Raw genomic sequence first — 22,827 nt, 5'->3', positions numbered from 1 at the left:
GGACTTTTTAACTGATGCACTGAAGAGCCCTCAGTCTCAGAGGTTGCCTCAGGACATATGTATGTTTAGGGAGAAATTTCCTACAATTCCCAACATTACCCAGCCAGCCATGCTGACCTGCAAATGCTGGGAGTTATAGGACATTTTTATATCTAAGCATGCATTGGATTGTGCCTTCAATGATAACAAACACCTATTGTATATTTAAATATTTGTGGGTGGGAGTGTGTCGTGAGGCCGATTGTATAAACATTCAACTCTCCACAGACCAATAAAACTAAAGTCCTTCAATGTTAATTGTCTACAAGATTTATAATACTACAGATAAGTTCCCTAACAGCGGTCCCAGCTAAGCAGATGTCAGCCCTATAATGGCCTATCTTTCTGAGCCCACATGGGATCATTCTCCCAAGTCACGCCTTTCTTCTCTCTTACGCTGTCTACTTTGTAATTGTTCAAATCTACGTAAAAGACGTCTGTTCTCGGCTTTTGAGAAATCTATGACACCTGTAGTGTCTTCTGTTTCTGGTTCAGGGAGATCAGCGTCAAGAGGGGAGGAGGCAGTTTGCTCTGCCTCTTTCTGAGTAGAACTTGCAGCTCACTCTTTCTCATGACTCTCTGTCTCTGATAAAGGTCCAGGTGTTTGCTCAACGAGCTGGGGCTCAGGGGAAGACGCAGTAGCTGGTTCAGCCGTCCCTGCATTGGGTTGTGGGGGCAACTCTTGGGCACAGGGTGCCAAGTGCAAGGTCTCCTCATGAGTCACTGTTTCTGTTGGAGCTTCATGCATGACAGAGGGAGAGGAAAATATACAAAACTATATCTAAAAATACATTTTTCCAAATGGCTATTGCTACAGTGCCACAATAATGTAAATAACTCGTGTTTTACATCAAGGAGGGGCAACATTATGTTCACAGGTAACAAAATCCCACACACACCTTACCAAGTGTCCACCTAGACATCCCACTCCTCCCAATTTTATTAAAATAATTTGTGTTTTTTTTGCTGGTAGCTGGGATTGCCGGAAGGTGAAGTGGGTTCTTCTAGCTGCTGCTGCCTGAAGTTCCCACAAATGCCTCTGAACATGTATGACTTAGCCATGGCCATCCATAGCTGCCATTTTATGGTTTCCCCAGGATAGTTTCTCCAATTTCCTACAATGCCATGAACCCAAAATATTACCTGTAGACAGCCCAAGTTTGAATGTACACAATTCCACCTATAAAGACCTCATGTAGTGGAGTTTACAAAGATACACACCAGAGATCCTGGAGAACTGTTATCGGTCAAAATAGATAGTATTGGATTAAATGGTTCATGTGTTGACATTGGCAATCCCTTTTGCAGTTTTAAAAGGTCCACGTCACAAAACAATGTGGTTGAATAACTTTGGACAAACTCACAGGTAGTTTTGCCTATGCTCAGAGTATAGCTGACACACAAGTATACGGTTCACAGAATCACACAATAGTAGAGTTGGAAGGGGCCTAGAAAGCCATTGGGTTCACCCTCCTGCTCAGTGCAGGACTCCAAGCTAAACCATCCCTCTCAAATGGCTGTCCAGCTGCATCTTGGATGCCTCTAATGTGGGAAAACCCACAATTTCTCTAGGTCATTGGTTTTATTGTCACATTGCTCCAACAGTCAGGACATTTCTCCTGATATCTAGCTGGAATCTGGCTTCCTGTAACTTGAGCCCATTATTCTGTATCTCACACTCTGGGATGATTGAGAAGAGATCCTGTCCTTCCTCTTTGTGACAGCCTTTTAAGCAGTTGTGGAGTGCTATCATATCTCAATCTTCTCAAGCCGGAACACACCCAGTTCTTTCAACCTCTCCATACAGGGCCTTGTTTCCACTCCTTGGATCATCCTTGCTGCCCTCCTCTGAACCCTTTCCAGTTTCTCTGCATCTTTTTAAAACTGTGGTGCTCAGAACTGGACACAGGACTCCAGATGTTGTACAAAATCTAACAGAATACAGAAACATTGCCCAAATTTAAACTTTAAAATTTATTATAAATTTCCACTTACTATGAAATTCTTCTGAAGGGATTTTTCTTCCCTGATTCCTTGCTCCATACTGTGATCCAGCTCCCTGGACAGTGCCAAAAGTTCAGATATTACAAGTATGAACACTTGCATGCCTTGAAGGACAGAGTTTGAGTTTGCACTCCTCAAATGCAATGCTGCATTTAACAAATCACCATGACCACAGAGACAGCCCCATCCCCTAGATATGTACTCCGGCACATTAAACGTGGTATGGATTGTTTCTCACAAATGAAGAGGACGATGCAGACAAATGGCAGTCTTTGCATGGACTGTGTGCTTAGAGATTTCACGACAGATGTGTGGATGGAGGGGCTATGGTTCAGCAGTAAGCACCTGCCTTGCATGCAGAACCTCCCCGGCAGGTCCCTGGCATCTCCAAGTAAGGCTGAAAAAGCTCCTGCCTGAAACCCTCAAGAGCTGCAGCCAGTCAGTGCTGACAATACTGGGCTAGACAGACTGATGGGTTGCCTCAATATAGGAGAGCAGCTTCTAGTGTTCTATGTTTCCTGATTATTTATTTATTTAGGATATTTATAGGCCGTCCATCTCTTTGGTCTCTGGACGGCTTACAATAAAATCTATCCCAAACAAAATAAATTTGCTATACCACGACTGAAATAAATAAAATAATTAAAGTAAATTAAATAAAAATGATTATACTAATCAACATTAAAATATTGGTTGAATAAAAAGGTCTTAACCTGGTGCCAAAAAGCATATAATGACAGCGCTAGGCAGACCTCTCTAGGAAGTGTATTCCATAGTCGGGGCGCCACCGCAGAGAAAGCCCTTCTTCAAGTGTTCTCTCTCCTAATCTCCTTCAAAAATGGTTCCTGGAGGAGAGCCTCTGCTGCTGATCTTAAGGGACAGTAGGGGATATATGGAAAAAGACATTCCTTTAGGTATCCTGGTCCCAAGCCATTTAGGGCTTTATAGGTCATAACCTATTAATCAGGAGGAAGCCATTTCCCTTACCAAAGTTCACATAGTTTTGCTCTAAAGCAATGCTATCCTATTGTTAATGTATCTGTTTGTGTCCCATTGGTTTCATCTGCTATTGAGAGGGGGAAAGCCAAAGGAAATCACCTAGTGATTCAACATGCACAGATATGCCTCCTGTGTGATTTGCACCCTCTTGAGCTTCTTGACTTACCACAGACTTTGAATGCCTTGGCAGGGTAGGAGGAAGCAATTTCAAAGCTGTGTCATTCTGGAGATCTCCAACTGCCACAGAATTGGATTTCTTCTTCATAAGAACTGAGCTTTCACTCTCTGTGGCAAAAAGGAGGATTAAGTGCAATTAAAACAGCAGCCACCTAACACTAAGGCAAACAATTAACCATAATTTGATTGAAAGCAGTTCCAAGTAACAGATAGGAGCCTACATGCCAGAAATGTTACCTGCCTAAAATAGCAGCATAGCAAGAATTAACTTTAATATCTATATCAAAAGCTTAAATAACTTACGTAATGCAATATATACTATTTTTCTGCACAATGTTTTCCATTCCTTCTCCTTCTTAGATTTGTTGTTTTTATGTGCCATCATGTCATCTTCAACTTGTGGCAACCTTATGAATTGAAAGCCTTCCAACATGTCTATGTGACAGCTCCATTCATCTCTTCCAAGTTCAAGGCTGTGCCTTCCTTTATGCTTTCAATCCACCTCATATTTGGCCTTCTCTTCAATTTTCTTCCTTTGATTTTCCCCAGAATGATTGCCTTGTCCAGTGGATCTTCTCTTTTCATGATGTGTCCAAAATATGACAGGCTCAGTTTTGTCATTTTTGCTTCTAGGGTAAGTTCTGGCTTGATTTGCTCTAGAACCTACTTGTTATCTTTCTGGCAATCCAGGGTATCTACAAAACCCTCTTCCAGCATCCTACTCCCTTTGCCTTTCCTTTAACTGCATAATCCTGACTGAGGACAGTTGCTCATGCCACATATGGTATTGGCTAAAACAGAGGGAGACAGCTCATCATCCTTCAGACGCTTTGGCCCAGAATTCCCATCAGTTCTCACTGTTTGCTATGGGGGCTAGGACAGATGGGAGTTGCATGCTGGAAGGTCTCGAAGGCTGCACATTCCCAGTCCTTGTACCATAACTTGAGACAGAGTGTGGCCTGCATTTGTAATGTCAATACAAAGTTGTGATGGAAAACTCATCCCATCATAGTTCAGACTTGGTTCAACAAGTTGCAAAGCCAGTGTTTAAATTTGCTGTTACTAGAGTTCAAAGTCATAATGATTTTAAACTTACACAGTAGTATGTATGGTTTGAGGTCTTTTTAATCATTTTCTCTTTTTTAAAGAAATAATAAAAGGGCAAGCTCTCTCTGAGAAGCTAGAAAATGCAGCTACAACCATGTACTTTCAAAAGAAGTCTAGAAGCGGCCCTGAAATTGGCATGATATAACATTATTTCCAGGGACTGAACAGAAAGGAAAAAGAATGGCTGCCTTCATCTTTCTATGTCAACCATGGAAACATTACACAATCATGTGGGCTCATTTCCAGGAATAATGACTGCCCCATTTTTGAAAGTGCATAGCTATAGCTGTACACTTTCTGGTCTCTTGGACATGCTTTTAAATACTTTTAAAAGAATGCTTTAAAAGGACCCAGGCTATCTTGTAGTTCTTATTAAATGTACAGTAATACATCAGATACCACACAAACTGTGCAAAATCAGAAAAGATAATTAACTCAGTGTGAATTATGAACATTTTAAAAGCCCACTGCATCTCAGTCAGAGCTCGTTATACATTCAAGAAATTTAAACATGCCAGGTTTGATAGATGCATATTGAATTTTAGCAATATGACTAATAAAAAGACTTTCTGGGTACTTTTGAGTTATTCATCTCCACTGTACAGAAAAGGGGGGGGGGAATTGTTCAAGCAGAAGGGGATTGAATTGTCTCTTGTATTCTCTTGGATGCTAAATGAAAGTTGGGAAACAAGGGTGAAAAGCCAGTGTGTGACTTTTTATTCTGCATGTTCTTTTGATTCTGTTGCTGGTGCAGGAATGCAGCACAGCAGAACTGCTTCCCATCATAGCCAGGATGCAAAAAAAAATCACATCCAATGTATAATATTTGAAATGTGATGACTGATTCTGTGAATGCAAGCAGAGTCCTTTGGCAATGCATGAGATGGAAGGAGAAAGGATAAACACGACATTTAGTGTATCCTTTGGAATCTTCCAGAATGAGCTCCACGCATACATGCAGCGTTCATGTGTGTGATGCTCAGAAACCACAAGAATATATATACACACACAGAAACTCAGTTTTGAAGAAATTCTCAAAAACATTGACAGAGCCAAACAGGTCAGCTTAGACTAGTTCTAGGCTAACATTGTAAAGGAATAACAAATCCCTTTTCACAACAAGCGAATGTACCTTCACTATCATCACTCAAATGGAAAACGTTGTCAAGTAAAGGGTCCGGTAGGACTGTCCAGTCATCACACTTTTCCATTGCATCATCGCAGCTGTTTACATCAGAACTGGATCTTGACTGGTCTTCATAGTTGCTTGTCCTTTGGTATCTAAGCACCATCCTAGCCAATGCAGAACCTGCACCTAATGTGCAAAAAACAATAATCATTTTAGAAACACTGGACAAAATACATATAGAGCTGCCATGATCAGATGACCATATCTCAGTTTAATAAGCAGAGGTAAAAACAAGTTCATTGCCTATGTACAGAGGACCTTTGCTCATTCCCTCATGTGAACAGTAACTAAACTAGAAAGCTGCAAAGGATCTCTACTTTCATCCAAACCGGAAATCCATGTAGCTTGTTCAGAAAATGGCAAACATAGCTTCACATTTTGGACAAAAGAGGAAACTATGATTAATTGACTTCTCAATTGCATTCAGACATGGTGTAGCAGAATAAAAAAAGACATTTTCAGAAAAAAAAACTCACTCATATCTCAGCTTAATAATACAATAGTTGAACTGGGCAAATACCAAAAAATGCAAGAAAACTGACCCTTACAAGACAACACAAAGAAGAAAACACCTGAAACTAATATCCTTCTGCAATTCTCACCCTCAAAAAGCTCTGAAAGTTGATGCAATAAAGATGAAGCTATTAGTGCTTCATACCTCCAATACTTAGGAGACTCCAACTACCTTTATATGTGAAAAGTGGTGGGAGCTACTGAGACTCAGTCGAGTACTGCTGAGCTCCTACACACACACACACAAAATCAACGGCACATTAAAAAAAACCCCTCATCTTATACTGTTTGTTCAGCAGCTACCTTTAAACCAGTAAAAGTTGCAGAATGCTTTGGTACCTGCTTTAATATTAACAACCAGTTTACAGCCACTTACTTGTTTGTTTCTTGAAGGATGCTTGTTTTTCAGGAAATAAAGGGCTCAGCCAGGAAGGTTCAATTCTACCAATGCCAAATCCTCCAAGACAGATGCTGCTGTTGGCTACATCTAGACTAAGCTTCTTTAAGATCAGACTAATGAACTGGCTATCTCCTTTCTTGATGCTGACTGTTAAAGCACTCCGGACATCTTGTTCTCGAGCACCACTCTTAAGAAGTAGTTTTAGCAACTTAGGATTGCCCCCTTTCTCACAAACCTATTAAGCAGAAAGAGATGAATGAATCAGCGACATATATGATATGACCATCTGGTGAAAATGTCCCTCAATAAAATAAATGCATTATATACATTTATATTTTTGAGCATGGCTGCAAATGCAGAGTTTTCATTTTGCCCAGTCATTTCTACACAAGTTACTAAAGCTTGTATCCTCTATTGTACAGTGATATATATGCTGCAAAAAAACCTGTGTTTTGCCTTCAGTATGATTGTCTCTGCAACAGGCTAGTTTAGGAAAGTTGCCAGAAATAAAGGCTTGCTGTGATCATGTCATTGTCATAACTTCATTCACTGAAAGTCAAGAAGGTTTGCCATTGTATTTAAAACATATTGCATATGAAAGCCACCTCTCATATCACTAAGGTCCAATACATATATCTACTGTAGATTAAAAGGAGTCAGGTCAATGAAGTGTTAAGGGGGGTGGAGCTTTCTAAAAAGGTCTTTATACAACACTGGAGAGACTGGAATAGAAGGCTTTAATGCCATGTTTCTTGAACATTTTATAAAGAGGACAAGCCCATCAGAGTTTGATATTGTTCAGAATGCAATAGTAAATAAATACATTCCAGTGCCTATTTGGCAGACAGATTCCTTAGCTGCTTGCACAACATTCCTCCCAGCATCCATTGCTAGTCATTCAAATCCTGGGACACTGTGAATACCAGGAATCCTTGGGGAAAACTTTTCTTGTTCAGATTATTTAAGGAGGTGGTGTTCAGGCACTGCACAATTAGAACAAGCAAAAGATAAACACATAACATCCAAAGTAGATGGAGGTCAGTTCCACTGCAGAAGTATTGATTCATCATACAATACAGCATTGCTACAGATGCATTAGGGATGGGATGGGGAATCTCTTCAATAGAAATCACTAGCAGAATAGGAAATAGTATAATGCAGTTTCCCATATCCCTGAATCAGTCTATCTAGCTCAGTACTGTTGACTCTGACTGGCAGTGACTATTCAGGTTTTCAGGCAGGAGCTTTTCAAGCTCTATCTGGAAATACTGGGAATCAAATATGAGACTTCTACATATAAGGCATGTGCTCTACCACTGAAGCCCTCCAAGAGTGCTTTACAGGTAGGTGAGGGATATGCAGGGGATGGATTTGTCCAGTGCAAGAGCATCTCAGGGATACCTCCTGGGAACAGTTGGGTCAACCAATGTCAAGCTGAGGGCAGCTTTTGCCTTCAGCATCATCCCAAAATACAGAAAGTAATAGCATGCAAGGAAGTGGAAACACACAGAAATGAGGTTGCAAGCTAAGCCTGTGTGTCCTCTGGGGATACTGATAATCAAGTCTCTTGCTATCTTAGCTGTATGGTCCTGGGCAATAGCTTGTGATGACACTTGGGAGACAAAAGTTAGAAGAGTGAATGTTTGGAACTGTTTACTTTACTACACAGATGACGTTCAAATTGTCCTCTTGCAAAGGGCAGCTTCGAAATGAAAAAAAAATGTTCTGCTCAATCTGTTTAAAGTGTTATGGGTGGATCTGCATTTCAGTTGTTTTTGGAGACTAAAGTGGTGGTGGTTGTTCTTTAAAGCCAGGCATACATCTTTCAAAGTGATGTAATGTTTTGAGTTACATGTTAACAAACCTACTTGATAAATTAAAGAGTTTGTCTTTGTGTTCTTATTCACATCAGCTCCCAGCAACAGCAAGCATTCAGCCATAATGGTATTGTGCTCAGCACATGCTTTCTCCAGCATCAGGTTTTTTAAATCATCGTTGTCAGCTATTCTAGCAAAGCACTTGCAACAAAGACTCTGAAACTAAATTGAGAGGAAAGGCAATTAAAACAGGGTGAACACCTTCCAGAACGTTATCAAATTAAAATGTGCTGTGGACCAGGCAGGGAGAGAGCTGGAAGAAAACAGAAGAAGATTGAAAGAGAAAACATACCTGCTGGTCTCTTTGTTCAGTGAAACACATGGACATCTGATAGAAAATTGCTGTGTCAAATGATTCCTGTATTAACAACTTGGCAAAGCAAGGTGAAAGGTCAAGGATTGTTATAATTATGGAAAATCCCTACAAGTAAAAAGAGAACAAGTTGGTGGTGAGTTTTTCTACTCTGCAAACTAAATAGAAAACTAGTGGCAAAAACTACCTGGTTTCCACCTAGCCAAGCCATTCCACCTCCCCCTCATTTCAAGGAAACAATAGCCAACCTACTTCAAAGCAAGCTGAGGCAATCCTTTCATGGTGAAGGCTGTTTGTGAATGACAGATGTGGTATTAAGGGGCAGCCCACTAGGGCTGGAGCCCCAGATCTCTGGGATGCATTTGCCCCACTCCCCATGGATACTTGTTGAAGTAAAGATACAGGGACCTTGATAAATTCCATTGTATTAGATCCTCCTGGATTAGCTGGCTTTTTGCCCAAGTGTGCTATGGCTCCTACTGTTCCTCACTGTTTTTTTCCGAAATCAAGTACTTTCTTCTCTATGTATATACTTCTCTTGTCCATACATCTCTATGTACAAATAGGGGTGTCTTTAAGAGATAGGGCCCTTTAAAGACACACAGAGCCTATTCTTAAAGCATATGGATTTTAGCATATGCAAATCTGTGCTGCACCAGATCTTTCCAGTACCTAATACTACCTGGGTGAATAGGCCTATTAGGCACTCTGCCACTGGTTGCCTAAAAAGCTGAAACATAAAGGGGAACCTATTTGTACAAATGACAGTATGACATAATGCCACTTTCTATTAAAGATTCATTATGAAAGCTAAATCAGACCACAAGGAAAGGCGTGACCCAGTTATCACTTCTCTCTTTAACTGTGCTCATTCGCTCAAGATCAAGACCTGATTCACACATGCATATTCATCACTTGATGATTTGGACATGCAAATGAGTTATCAAAGATGAACACAAGAGACTGAACTTTCGTACTGCCTTGTATCACCTCAGACTGGAGTCAGTTCACACATTAAAATGCCAGTGCATTTTCTGCATTTGCACAAAGTTATCAAATCTGTTGCATGATAGATGTTCTAGCTTTCAGCAGAGCCATAATATTATGTTTTTTATATAATAGTAGAGATTAGGGACTACATGTCTCTTCATGGTAAAGGAACATTGCCAAGATTACCATTAATATTAAGTCCTACTATTAATATTTCAAGGAGCATCATTTCTGTGGGCTACAGCAACTGGAACTACCTTTGCTTTTCCAATCATTACAGCCCAAGAAAGTCACAAGTATTAGACATGAAATTATAGTCTCAGTGTCACATACATGTCCAAGGAAGTTCCAGATTTTTTTAAAAAAGAATGTGAATAGCCTTCTTTTAGAAACTAACATAAAATTGGAAGTCTTGGATGCCTAGAGCAGGAGTTTGAAGTTTATGTGTCAGAGCTGAAAAAAAATTTCTTGGAAAAATCTCTTGGGTTTGATTATTTGACATAGCACCCAGAGTAAACCAAGAGTGAGGCACAGAAGAGACTGGAAAGTTTTGCTAGTTTCCAAAGGAAGAAACTAGATCTCTCAATATAACTTTCCACAACAGGCATGCTGCTCAAACAGACATAACACCAGATACATCACATACATGTTCCTGTATTTCAACAATATCTTTAAAGCGTCGTAAAGCCAAAACCAGGATTGTTGCCAGGAAATGCATAGTTGCAATGCACAAGCTCTTTCTTGTAATCATGGGTCCCAGAAGTTTTAAACCTAAGCAATGTATTTCTAGAAAGAAAAGGGAAGAAGAAAAAGGGATGGGGGAGGAAGAGAAGTCAGGAATATTAAAACAGTGGAATTTTTAATACAGAAGGTAGTTTTCCTGCTTGCTCCCAGATTTTGAGCTGCTTTGTCATTACAAAATGTAACCCTAGAGAACGATTTTTTTACAATTTTCATTAAGATTATGTCTCTACAGGAGAACATTATTTTAAATGTCTCCATTTATACTACAGCCTCAGGAAAAATAACCTGGGCAACATGCCATCCTGAAAGAATGAAGTAGTTGAACATTCTAAGGCTGCAATCCTATATACATTTACTAAGAAGTCCTACTGAATGCAACAGAAGTTACTTCTGGATAGCTGAGACAGCTCTCCAACTGAGATGCCAGGCATCCTATACAGAGCAGGAGAAGCGGTGCAGGCAATCTCCACCTCCCTGCTCCTCCTGCTCTTTATCAACTCTAGATGGCCCTTTTCAGCTGTCCAGCCAGGACACTTCAGTGGAGGAGGGAAGGTGGATATAGAAGACACAGGATACACCTTACCCTGGTCTCTTCAGTCTCCTTCTGCTCTGCATCTACCCCCTGAATTGCCCTTTTAAATCCTCTCCAAGATTGCATTCTTAACCTTGGAGAATCAACTAGTATGGTTCTTTTGGCACCAGCTGCAAGGAAAGGTGCAGGGGACTGGAGTAAAGATTTCCAGCTCCAAAGTCAGAACTCTGTCTCAGATTCTGAATCTCAGAATCTGAAGTATCTTATGCATACTAAGGGGCCAGAAGATCATTTTCTAGGTTACCCGGTTGTACAGCTGCTTCTTCATACTGGTACAATAAAATATCCATATCAATACTAAATTGCATTCAATGACTTCCACATATGATTCCCATACTACTTTTTTTTGAAAATGCTTTTATACACAAGACATTACAAGTAGCAAACATTTTTCACTGTCTCGCCTGGTTTGCGTGGAACAGTAAACTATGCCTTAGTGTTACATGAATAAACAGGAATTAGCCAAATAAAGCATTAGGGTTGAGTGCTGCCCACCTGTTCTTATGTGGTCAAAGAAGGATTTACTAGTGTTAAATATTTACTAGTGTTTCAAATAGTGGAGTCTTGTCAAGTCATTTGTACCAGAGATTGTGACTTAAAAACAACTCTGGACACTTTCAAAACAAGCCAACTTTAAACTGGAATTTCTGCAGCCATCTTGACTAAATGAACAGAATAGTTTTAAACCACAATCTCTGGTATAGACATCACAAAAATTAGGATTCCCTAAAAGCAGAACTAGATACTACTGAAGCCCTTCTCACAGCCATGTATGAGGTACAGAAAGAGGGAAGAATGTGCAAGCCTAAGGATTTGCTTGGCTTCTTTCCTGCTTGTATGCACGAAATCTTCTCTTCAGCTGTATTGTTTTGCAAATACTATCTAAATAAGATACTTTTCTTTGTACCTATAGGAGCAGGTGATCTGGTAGACATTGTTTACTTGGATTGCCAAAAGACTTTTGACAAAGTTCCTCACCAATGACTCCTGAGCAAACATAGCAGTCATAGAATAAGAAGGCGGGGGCAGCTTCTCCTGTGGATCACTAACTAGTTAAAGCACAGAAAGTGGGAATAAATGGTAATTTCTCCCAATGGAGTCCCACAGGTTCTGCATTAGAACCAGTGCTTTTGAACCTATTCATAAATGATCTGGAATCAGGAGTAGGCAATGAAGTGGCCAAGTTTGCTGATAACACTAAACTATTTAGGGTGGTTAATGCCAAAAGGGATTGTGAAGAGTTCCATTTGATATCCAAGCTCGAACATCAAAATGGCAAATGTGATTCAATGTAAGCAAATGTAAAGTGATGCATGTTAGAGCAAAAAGTAACAACTCCCCTCTGCAAAAAAAAACACCCCAACTTCAAGTATAGGCTGATGAGCTTTGAGTTAACAGTAACTGATCGAGGTAGAGATCTTGTGGTTGTGGTGGACAGCTTGACTGAAATGTTTACCCAGTACACAGCTGCTATGAAAAATGCAAACTCCATGTTAAATATAATTAGGAAATTTCTTGAAAATAAAACTGCTAAGATTGTACTCCCTTATACAACTCTTAGGTGTGAATGTACTTAAGATTATTGCGTACATTTTGGTCACTGCACCTGAAAAGGAACATTATTGATTTGGAAGAAGTGCCGAGGATGGCAGCTAAACAATGAAGGGTATGGAACAATTCCCCTATGAGAAGCAGCTACAACAGCTAGGATTGTTTTAGCTTAGCAAAATACTAGAACTGGGGCTCATCCCATGAAGTTCACTGGTTGGAGATTCAGGACAGATAAAAGGAAGTACTTCTTCACACAGCCAGTGCATAGTTAAACTATGAGATTCATTGTCACAGGAAATAGTGATGGACACCAATTTGTATGGCTTTAAAAAGTGACTGAACAAACTAATGGAACAGAAGACTATGAGTGACTACTAGCCTTGCTGCCTATTATTGGAAGCATTATGCCTGTGTACACCAGTTGCTGAGCAGCTTCTATAGGCAGAATTCTTGTACTCCCACTGCTTGAGGCACCCTGTTGGTCTGGCACTGTGTGAATGGAGTGCTGGATTGGAAGGACCACTGGACTGTTCCAGCATGGCTTCTCTTATGTTCTTACCTTCATCATCAGGATGCTGCAGCAGTGTATGGAGCACAGTATCTGTCATTCCTTGTTGGGATAGCATTTCTAGCACACCTGAGCACGCCATTAAAGAGCAAAGTATTTGAAATCCACATTTCTGAATGCCAGGATTCCAAATAAACTAGAAATGAAAAGAAAGTTATAGCATAGAAAAAAACTAAATGTTAAGTTACTTTTGTTCACTTTTGCAGATGTGAACAATTATGGAAGAACTGAAAGTAAAGGAGAAATTTTTAAAATACCCAATTTTAGCACTTATATTTCAAAAGGTTTTTTTGTTCAGGAGTTCTTCAGCACTTGGATCACAATTTTTAAATGCTGCACTGCTGTGTTAAAGTACTTGAAAACCAGCATATTCGTGGCAAAAGGCACACCTGGAAGCTAGGATGCTTCTTGGGCCAATGGCCCCGTTCAGCAGCTGAACCATGTAGAAATCCAGCATCTAGAGAAATTGGACTATGCTGGTGACAGGCTACTTATACTGACAGGAAAGGTGCTCTTCCACACATTAAGGCCAATGCCCTGGGAAAACTCCAAGAGATTATTCTAAGCAATAAATTATAGATTATTTCAATGAGCATTTCTATGGCTAACATCATCATTTTGTCACATAGGTGGAAAACTAAATCAGTACACAAAGGGCCTGCTTTTGAATTTTAGATAGTTTATGACATGGGCGGGCAGAATGTGACACTCCAGATAATTTGGGTTACAATTTCTATCATCCCTCAACATTGTTTATGGTGGCTAGAGCTGATGGAAATTGCAGGCAAAACTTCTGGAGGGCCACATATTCCCTCCCCATCCCCCACACACACCATTTACATCATGGATCAAACATGTAGGCTTGAGTGTAGATGACCTAGAAGGAAGCTTGTTAGGAGATTGGAATTACTTTGAGGCTTTCATTAGTTCAGACAGGAGGCTTTAGGGAGAGAAGCTGAGAGTCTGGCTTCTTTCAGCAAGATGGCCATGTTCACTCATGAGTTCCTGATTCCAATTAGTAGAGCACAGTAGAATCTATGTATAGTCCGGTTTACAGGAAAGTTTCTTCCTAAGAGCAGGTATGAGGTTCAAGGACAGTCTGCTGCTGCAGCAGGAACTCTTCCTATTCAATATAATGTTTATTCCTTCTGCCTCTAGTTCCTTTGCCTCATATATAAATTTAAGCCACAGATGCAGAACAAGTACCAAAATCAATTTCAGAGATCCTTCTGGAGGCTGTATTCAAATGGTGGGTAGAGCCAGAGGAAAAAGCGCTAGGGTAATGACAAAAGAACTGGAGCAGAAGTACTTTAGATTAAGTCTCTCGCTAAGACTTAGGAAGGGCATTTCAGCAGTTTAGAACAGGGAGGTGGGTTGCACAAATACTACAAAATCATCCAGGTCTGTTTGTGGAAAGACATGTTGTTGGTGAAAAGGGATGCATTATTCTGTGCCTCCCCAGAAAACTAGATCAAGACCTTCAGAAGGTTGAATCTGGCCCTATACCTCATTTCAAAACCTCTAAAGGCACCTGTAGATTTTTTCCTCTGTATATTTCAGTTTTTAAATAGGCATCCAACAACATATTGATTCATAAGGGCTGGCTCATATAGTCATGAACAATACAACCGAACCACTGCAGCCCAGCCTTGAGTCACACACATGCTCTGAATGGAAAATAAGACATATAAAACAGCCTGGCTGTTTGAAGAATCAACCTGTAGCAATTTCTTCTGAGTAATTTTTCAATCATTGCCCCATTTGAACTGAGTGTCAAGCATTGACATGGTTTGCTCCAGCTTTAGGGAAAGTGACTGTGTGAACCAGTAATAAGTTAAGAAACTGTCATCTTAAAACACCCCAAAGCAGTTCACCTAAATCTGAGAGATTACATAAAAACATATACCAGAACAGCTACTTCAAAGATCACTAGTCAATTTGTTTTTTATCATCTGATAATTCATTCTGCACAGGGTAAATTTATTGTGAGAAAAAAATTCCAAGCCATACCTTGTTGAGAGCATCAAGAACGAGTGAATGAGTCCCTTCTAACAAACACTGGTTTTTAATAATTTTTAACTTCACCAAGTCATCTTCCCCTAATGGGCTGTTTTGCTGTTTTTTCAGTGTCCCTGCAACATACAGAAAAAACAAACATTCTCCTTGTGAAAGTAAACAGTATAATTAGCTTTAGTCAAGGATCTCTGTAAGTATGAATCCAAAATCCAGACCTGTATCCTCAATGTTTTCACCTGCCGTATTGCTTAGTGTGATGCAGTACTTAAGTTTTCTTGAACAGGCACCGTTTTTATCATGAAGAGAGCAAGCCTATGAACTACAGGCCCAAGGATGGCAATTCCATTGCTGCAGGTCCTTGAACATTCAATGTCTTTCTTGGATGCTGCTGGTAGGGCGTAGGGAAGGTCAGAAGGTTTTCTTTGCCTTTCCCTCCTCCTTAGAAACTTTTTTTCCTTAAATGGGTCTTTGTGCTGTTTAATTTACCCTCTCTGTGGCAACAGGGACTAAGATCCAACAGATTCAGAGCTTCTGCCTTCCCACTCACTGGCCCAGTCCAAATATAGCCATTTCCTTCCTTCTCAAGGTCAGAGTACCAACTAGGAGAAGTAGGCACTGAGAGGGGCTGAGGACTGAGAAACACATTTCCTACAGCCAGAGCTCTGGCTGGGGTAGGGATCCATTGGATCCTATGGCCTCTCAGATGCTATAATATTTATATTAAATGTTCAGATAATTTGTTATTTTACTTTGCTGATTTGGGGCAATACACTAATGCACTGTATTACATTTACTGTTCCCAATAGTTCATATGATATTGATGGACAAAGCACAAGTATAACATATTTTAGATTTCATTATGTTTCTTTCCGACGTCAATGCCAAAAGACAAGTTCTAAATATGCTTACTTAGTCATTGGTTGCACTGACCTCAAGTGAGATTCTCTTTTCAGTGGACATGCTTAGAATCTGGTGATTAGTTTTCAATTTAGTACTTTCTACACTTACCTACTTATAGAATTCAAAAGATCTTCAGCTAGCATGCTTTGATGATGATGATGATGGTGATAATGAAGAGCATAAAATCATTAGTCATCATCAATGAATTGACAGATTTCTAGATCACTTTTCAGGGAAATCCACCCACAACATATATTAAATCATATTCTATTTTTAATTAATCAACATGTTGAATGAGTACAGGAATAAAACGTCACTTGCTATAACATTAATACAGGCTATATTTTGTCAGACTGTCAAAACAAACTATTTAGTTCATCCCTCCTATACAGTCATGAGAAAAGATGCCATGCTAAAAATGCAGGCTGAATAAGTTACCGAGGGTAAATTGTTGGGGATAAATGACTGCTGATGATTTCAGTTGAAACTGTTTTGATGCTAGGCATGTTGCACATTTGCATAGCAGTTAATGTCTAAGTAACTGGCTTAGGGGTTACAGCCTAAGGCTGCCATCCCATGAACACTACTTTGAAGTAAGTCCCAATAAACTAAGGCTTATTTCCAAGCAAAAATGGCAAAGGAACAAGTTTGATATATTGCAATAAAGGCAAAAGTAAAACAGTGAGACCTAAGCAGGTGCGTTGAACTTTGTTGTTGCTTAGATGCAAAGTCGTGCCTGACCCATCACGCCCCCATGGACAACATTCCTCCAGGCTCTCCTGTCCTCCACCATGCCTAAGAGTCCACCTAAGCCCACACCCACCACCTCAGGGACCCCATCTAGCCACCTCAACCTCTGCTGTCCCCTGCTCCTTTTGCCATCAATTGTTCCCAGCATCAGGGTGTGTTGAACTAGGGCTACATTAAATAAATATGCGATGATTGCCTGTGTGAGAAGCTGAACTCTACATCCATCAAGCAACTGAATTTTGGCCTATTTGGACAGGACCACCCTGGACCTGCTGTTGCCTCCTGCTAGCCTCTGAGTGGGTGAGCTGGTCACACCCCAGAGCGGATTTGTATCTTGCCCATAGTGCCCTCGAAGGGGTAGGAGTTGCCAATCATCATAAAGGTGCACTCAAGGTGCACACATACCTGTACCCTACCTGCACTTCCAGCACATACTTGTCTATCATGAAAATGTGATTGAATTAACTTGATTCAGCAATTTTCCCAACAATTAACCCTGCCTGTTTCCATCACTGCATCAGAGTAAGCCAGCCAGCCAGCCAGCCAACAGGACTAATTTGCAGATAAGTAAGTCCTGAAGTAACCAGGGAAGTCTACATTGTTATAGGCAATTTCAGTGGACAGGAATTTACTACATGGATAATCAATCCAAAGTTCAACACCGTTCAAATCCCATCCATTTCAATGGACGTATCAAACACACACTTCACTCTTTCCCACAGAAATCAATGGTTGTATGAGTGTGTCCCTCTCCTGATGAAAGGCTCTGTACTATTATAGATGCTCCTTTAACCCCAAGGGATGTATCAGAGTGGGGAGGCACCATAAGGAGCTTCAGTCAGGAGGAGAAGTTGGTGAAAACTCACTTTCCTCCCTATTTCTCTGACAGAAGCCTCCACCAGCTAGTTTTCCCCCCAGTCAACCAACCTGGGCTCCTATTAGCAGTGGGTGATCGAATTTTCATGTGCTTCAGTATAGTTAATGGGAATCCGTAGCACAAAATAACTGGGCTTCAGGCTCATCGATGTCTGATCAGGGCTGTGGAGGTGGAGCTAATCCTGGGTTACTGGAGTCAGGGTCAGTAAAAATGTGCTGACTCTGAATAAATTTAAATTGCAATATAAATAATATGTTAAAATTTCCCATTTCACAGATAATAATTTGATTAACCTATTTTTAGGTTATATTTTGAGCATATATTTTAATTTCATATATTAGTGAAAGCAGTGCCCCATGAAAAAATGTACAAAGGCAAAAAGAAAGTGTCAACAAAGAAGGCTGTTTCTGAACATGTTACAATAACAACAGATGGGAAATATTATGTGTAACAACATATTATGGAAGATGATGAGTGTGCGAAAGCATGTATTGCAAAAATTAGTAGTTTTGTGGTTCTGTAGTTTTTGTAGGTTGAGCAAGAACTATATCAATCAATATAGGAAATTAATAATTAGTATATTTATTTCCTATATTGATATATAAACAAAGGAGTTAGAGTCAGTCGAAGGTACTATACATTCAGGAGTTGGAGTCTAAAGTTTTATGTACCAACAGCCCTGCTTGTGCTCACTTTGCTTTTTCCCTTTTTCAATTTCAGTGCAAAACATTTCAAAGAAAACATGAAAGAAGAGTCCTTATAAGTACCTCATTTGGATTAGGGAATGCAATATTCTTCATGAGAATTCTTACCTGGAGCCATAAAATGTGAAATAACTCCCAGTGCCTCCAGTTGTACTGATTCAACCATTTTATACTTCTGCATGGCTTTTGCAACACTGAAAGCAGCTGCTGTCATTATATCCAGAGGGGGGAAACTGGAGGTCAATTGCATAAACAATAAAGAGCACATTCCCAATTACACATTTGTTTACTAAATAGCTATTTTTCTCTATTGTAAATTGCTGCATGTATAGTATAAGCTACTTTGTATTATTTATTTTAAAACAGTAAATATTTTTCAAGCCTTTAGGCCAGCAGTGGGCACCATCCAGCTCATTTGTGAGCCCTGTGTCCCTCATTGAAAAAAAAAGTATTTGCACAAAACAGCAGTACCTGTATTGGCCATGGAGCAACAAGAGGGTTACAAGTTTATTCCTTGTAGTATGGTTTTTCCCTCTCTTAAAAAAACCTTGAGAAGGCACCCTACAGACTGCATGAGGCTCCACTGGATGCACCATGGGGCGATCCAGGGAACCTCCCAGTTGCCCATCTCTGCTTTATGTACACATGCTTTATTTTGGCCAGCATCCAACAAACAGGACAAACCTACTTCTGTTTCTTGCACACCAGCTCCACACTCTGTGCTATATGTGAAGGCAGGCTCACAACTGATGATGCCACTCAAAACAGCTTACAATATGGGATGTAGGTATGTCGTTCAATTTAACAAATACCAAACATCTCTTTGGTGAGCCTTGGACATACATAAAGTAGCACTCTGCATCCCACCCAACTGCCACAGACTTTTTGGATCAAGTAATATACACTGCATGCATTTCCATACAATGTGGTTGTGGGGAGAGCAGGATTCCGGCTCAGTGGAGAACAGTTCCCGAGCCATGCAAGCATCTACTGCAACATGACAGAAGATAATAGAAATGTCCTCAACACCCTGTAGCAAGTATAAAAAGGTAACTGACCCTCCTGAACCCCTGATATGGATGCAAAACTGTGTACTGGCTTTGGATGTAGTTTGGATTGCTTGGCCTAAACGTAGTTACCTTCCTTCAAAAGCACGATTCAGCAGTTTGCAAGCAGCTTCTGTGACTTCAAGGGAGTAGGGGTGCCTTCTCATCATTTCCAACACATTCACATGTATTCCTTTTGCCAATAGAACAGTTCTAATACTCTCTACAATGTGAAAAAGTAAACAAATCATGAATGCTGTGTGCAAGCACCCAACTTCTTACTACAATGGGGAAATGGGTGTCAACCAAATATATTGGGTTGGATCAAGACTAAATTGCATTCTTATTGTGATTTTCATCAAAGCAAAGCAACATCTAAGAGCCACAAGTAAGCAAACAAACAAAAAAGAAGCCAACATTCAATCTGCTCCACAGTATCTTATTCAAAGAGGAAATTTCTTCACTTTCCTAAGCTGTATTTGTTTGCCTATCTAGTAAAATGTTGTATTAAGATTTGTCTTTGTCTGTCTGGGACAAATACAGGTTTTCTCCTCTCCTCCATACCCATTTAGAGTTATTCAGTTCCCTTACCACTTTGCTCCAATAGTGTTGCCAAGGCATTTGCAGATGCTTGGAATACAAATGCTGAGGAAGAATGCATCAACATGGCTAGCATCAGTTCTCTGTGTGCTGGAAACCTAACAGAAAAAGAATCATGAACTATGGTAACAATGGAAGTGTCATAGCAAGAACTGATCCCAGTAAACTTGGCTATTGTTTTTTTCTACTATTCAGTTGTTACTTCATACTTGGGAAGAAGTACAAATCTAAAGTTGCTGTTAGCTGTCCAGAGACATTAGTAATTGGATGGCATACAAATTTTATAAATAAATAAATAAATAAAAATAAAGTAATCAGGAGTTAATGATAACGTACGGGTACTTTTTAGGTCTAACTTAAAGAGACAAGATTTACATCTCTTCTGCCATGATCCAACAGTTGAGTTCCTACTTCATGTTTGACATACTTTGTGATAAAAATTAAAATGCCAGAAGATTCAAGTATTTTACATCAACCCTAGTTCAAAGTCTGACTTCACATTTGCTATTCCTGGTTTGCTCACTAATGTCAACTTGAGGAAAGCTTATCAAATGTAATGGATTGGATTCTTTTGTGTAACTTCAGGGACTTCACATAAGGAGTTTCCCATCTACTCCTAAGGCAACCCTTTGTTAACCCTCAAAGAACCCCTCTATACCTGGGTAGGGGCTTTCTCTGTAATGTGCACTGGAAAATGAGGGTCTGTTGCAGAAGGGAGTAAATAAGGGAACTAAAACAGCATGCAAACAATTGCACATTTTACACACAAATAGCATTACAATGATAAAAGTCATTTAACTTAACTAAAATTGCACAAGAGTTGCCATATAATAGTGAAACAGTAAATAAAAATTAAACCAACTTAATAGTGATATCTAAGGACAAAGACAGGAAAAAATAATTGTGATAAAAACATCACAGTCTCAAATTACAAAGGAAAGCTGTAAAATTCAATGTGGTTACTTGCAAAATGCATCTCATCTAGATAAGTTTTTTCAGTGGCAGATTAAGAAGTCTTCAAATGATAGCTTCAGCATGCACCCAAAATATCCACTATATAAAATAGTGTCAGGGGAGGGACTGCTGGAGAAAAAGAAAACTTGCCTAATATTGGGCAGCCCTTTCCTAAAAAATTCCTCCTCCGCTCGGCAGCTCCTCCCCATCTTTGTCACATCTGACATGCTCAACAGTGCTACCCAGAGAGGCTTTTCAGGGGCTGAACTTGGCTGGGAGAGATGCTGACATGAATTTCCTTAAAGGTGCAAACCTAAGTGCATTCAGACAGAACAAAGGCCCAGAATTCCCAGCATTCCCCAGCTGCCTCAGGCACGCTGGGATTTATTTTCTGTATAAATTTGCATAGGTAGATTATCTTAGAGTCTGAGCCAGTGTATGCATGTCCATTCAACGGCTCCTTGCAGCATTAGCTTAACTAATATGACTACTTGCTGTGTAACTATGCCCATGCCAGTACTCCTACCCATGATATAACTTCTGTCTTTTGAAATACAGTAACTTTACCAAGAAGTCACATGAGACAAAGTCACAGCACACAGCCTTTTCATCTGATCTGTGATTTATGGTGTTACTGGACAGCCCAGATGACATCTAGACAGTCACTTACAGAGTCATCTGCACATTATTTTTCATGCTTTTCCCTCTGAGAATTATTATGCAAGAAAAGTACAACATATGAAGCACCACCTCTGTTAAGGCAGTAACCTTTTCCCAGGTTTGACTCTGCTGGTTAACATGAAGGATGCCAAAGAAGATTAAAAAGCTAGAAATATAAAATACATGTTTTGAAACATTCACTTCAAAATACTGACTTCTTCTCTTCATCTCCAATCTTCTCATGAAGACTGTGCTGGTATATAAACAGATTGTTCAAAGCCCAACATGCAGCCTCCTAAAGCAAAACAATATTAAACTATTCAGTCAATATACTCAATGTAGTTTTCAAATTATGCTAAGAATAATAATCAACATGATTTATGGCCATGATAAAAACTTCAAAATCCATACAAAAGGGCATAGTATTTTGATTTGAGATGTAAACAATATGTCAAGCACAATTCCAGTCAGCAACCGTTAATTAGCAGCACGAATCCCAATTGCTTCTGATTGAAATCAGTTAACATCCCTTCCAGGTATAATGAAATATATTGAGGTATGCTGTTAAATTAAAAAGGGCATGAAGTATTAGAAAGACAAAATGGGGTAAATAGTTTTTTATTTAAGATGGGGATCTTCTGTATGATATGAGATGGTGTGACTTAACAAAAATTTAGAATCATTATTCACACAATAAATTACCTGAAACTTGCCTTCTGAATGTAGCAGCTGGCTTGCAAACCCACAATCATATCTCATTTTTAATGGTTTGGTCATATATATGGCATATTTACCCTTTTATTGTTTGGCTATGGCTATTGTCTTGAGTATTTTCAGTTATTTTAAAAAACTTTAAAAATGTGTGTGCTAAAAAAATAAAATAACATTTCGTAAGAACTCATTAAAGTAAAGGTAAAGGTTTCCCCTTGACATTAAGTCCAGTCATGCCTGACTCTAGAGGGCGGTGCTCATCTCCATTTCCTAGCCGAGGGAGCCAGCGCTTGTCCGCAGACAGTCTCCATGGTCATGTGGCCGGCATGACTAAACACCGAAGTACACGGAATGCTGTTACCTGCCCACTGAAGTGGTACCTTTTTATCTACTTGCATTTTCATGCTTTCAAACTGCAAGGTTGGCAGGAGCTGGGACAGAGCAACGGGAACTCACCCCGTTGTGCAGATTCGAACCGGCAACCTTTCAGTCAATCAGCCCAGCAGCACAGTGGTTTAAACCACTGCACCACCTGCAGTCCCAAGA

General features: G+C 39.8%; 1 protein-coding gene across 5 annotated transcripts in view; it reads right to left on the bottom strand.

The window, feature by feature from the left end:
- LRRK2 (leucine rich repeat kinase 2) overlaps window positions 1-22,827 on the bottom strand; it is a 93,715-nt gene that overhangs the window by 49,623 nt on the left and 21,265 nt on the right. For 4 of the 5 annotated variants that reach the window (XM_044423221.1, XM_044423222.1, XM_044423223.1 and 1 more), the window contains 13 exons: window positions 21,786-21,865; window positions 19,948-20,054; window positions 19,450-19,579; window positions 18,419-18,543; window positions 15,074-15,195; window positions 13,055-13,199; window positions 10,255-10,394; window positions 8,598-8,726; window positions 8,297-8,467; window positions 6,405-6,663; window positions 5,459-5,641; window positions 3,209-3,327; window positions 2,035-2,098 (listed from right to left, as the gene is read on the bottom strand). In XM_044423221.1, the coding sequence (XP_044279156.1) occupies window positions 2,035-2,098; window positions 3,209-3,327; window positions 5,459-5,641; window positions 6,405-6,663; window positions 8,297-8,467; window positions 8,598-8,726; window positions 10,255-10,394; window positions 13,055-13,199; window positions 15,074-15,195; window positions 18,419-18,543; window positions 19,450-19,579; window positions 19,948-20,054; window positions 21,786-21,865 (1,774 nt within the window). Of the gene's footprint in view, window positions 1-2,034; window positions 2,099-3,208; window positions 3,328-5,458; window positions 5,642-6,404; window positions 6,664-8,296; window positions 8,468-8,597; window positions 8,727-10,254; window positions 10,395-13,054; window positions 13,200-15,073; window positions 15,196-17,656; window positions 17,818-18,418; window positions 18,544-19,449; window positions 19,580-19,947; window positions 20,055-21,785; window positions 21,866-22,827 lie in introns of those variants that run through there. The other variant, XM_044423225.1, reaches the window with a different exon arrangement.

Source organism: Varanus komodoensis, unplaced genomic scaffold, assembly GCF_004798865.1.
Source record: "Varanus komodoensis strain SLA01 unplaced genomic scaffold, ASM479886v1 scaffold13_3, whole genome shotgun sequence".
NCBI lineage: Eukaryota > Metazoa > Chordata > Lepidosauria > Squamata > Varanidae > Varanus > Varanus komodoensis.
This window is presented reverse-complemented; position numbering and strand designations above follow the sequence as displayed.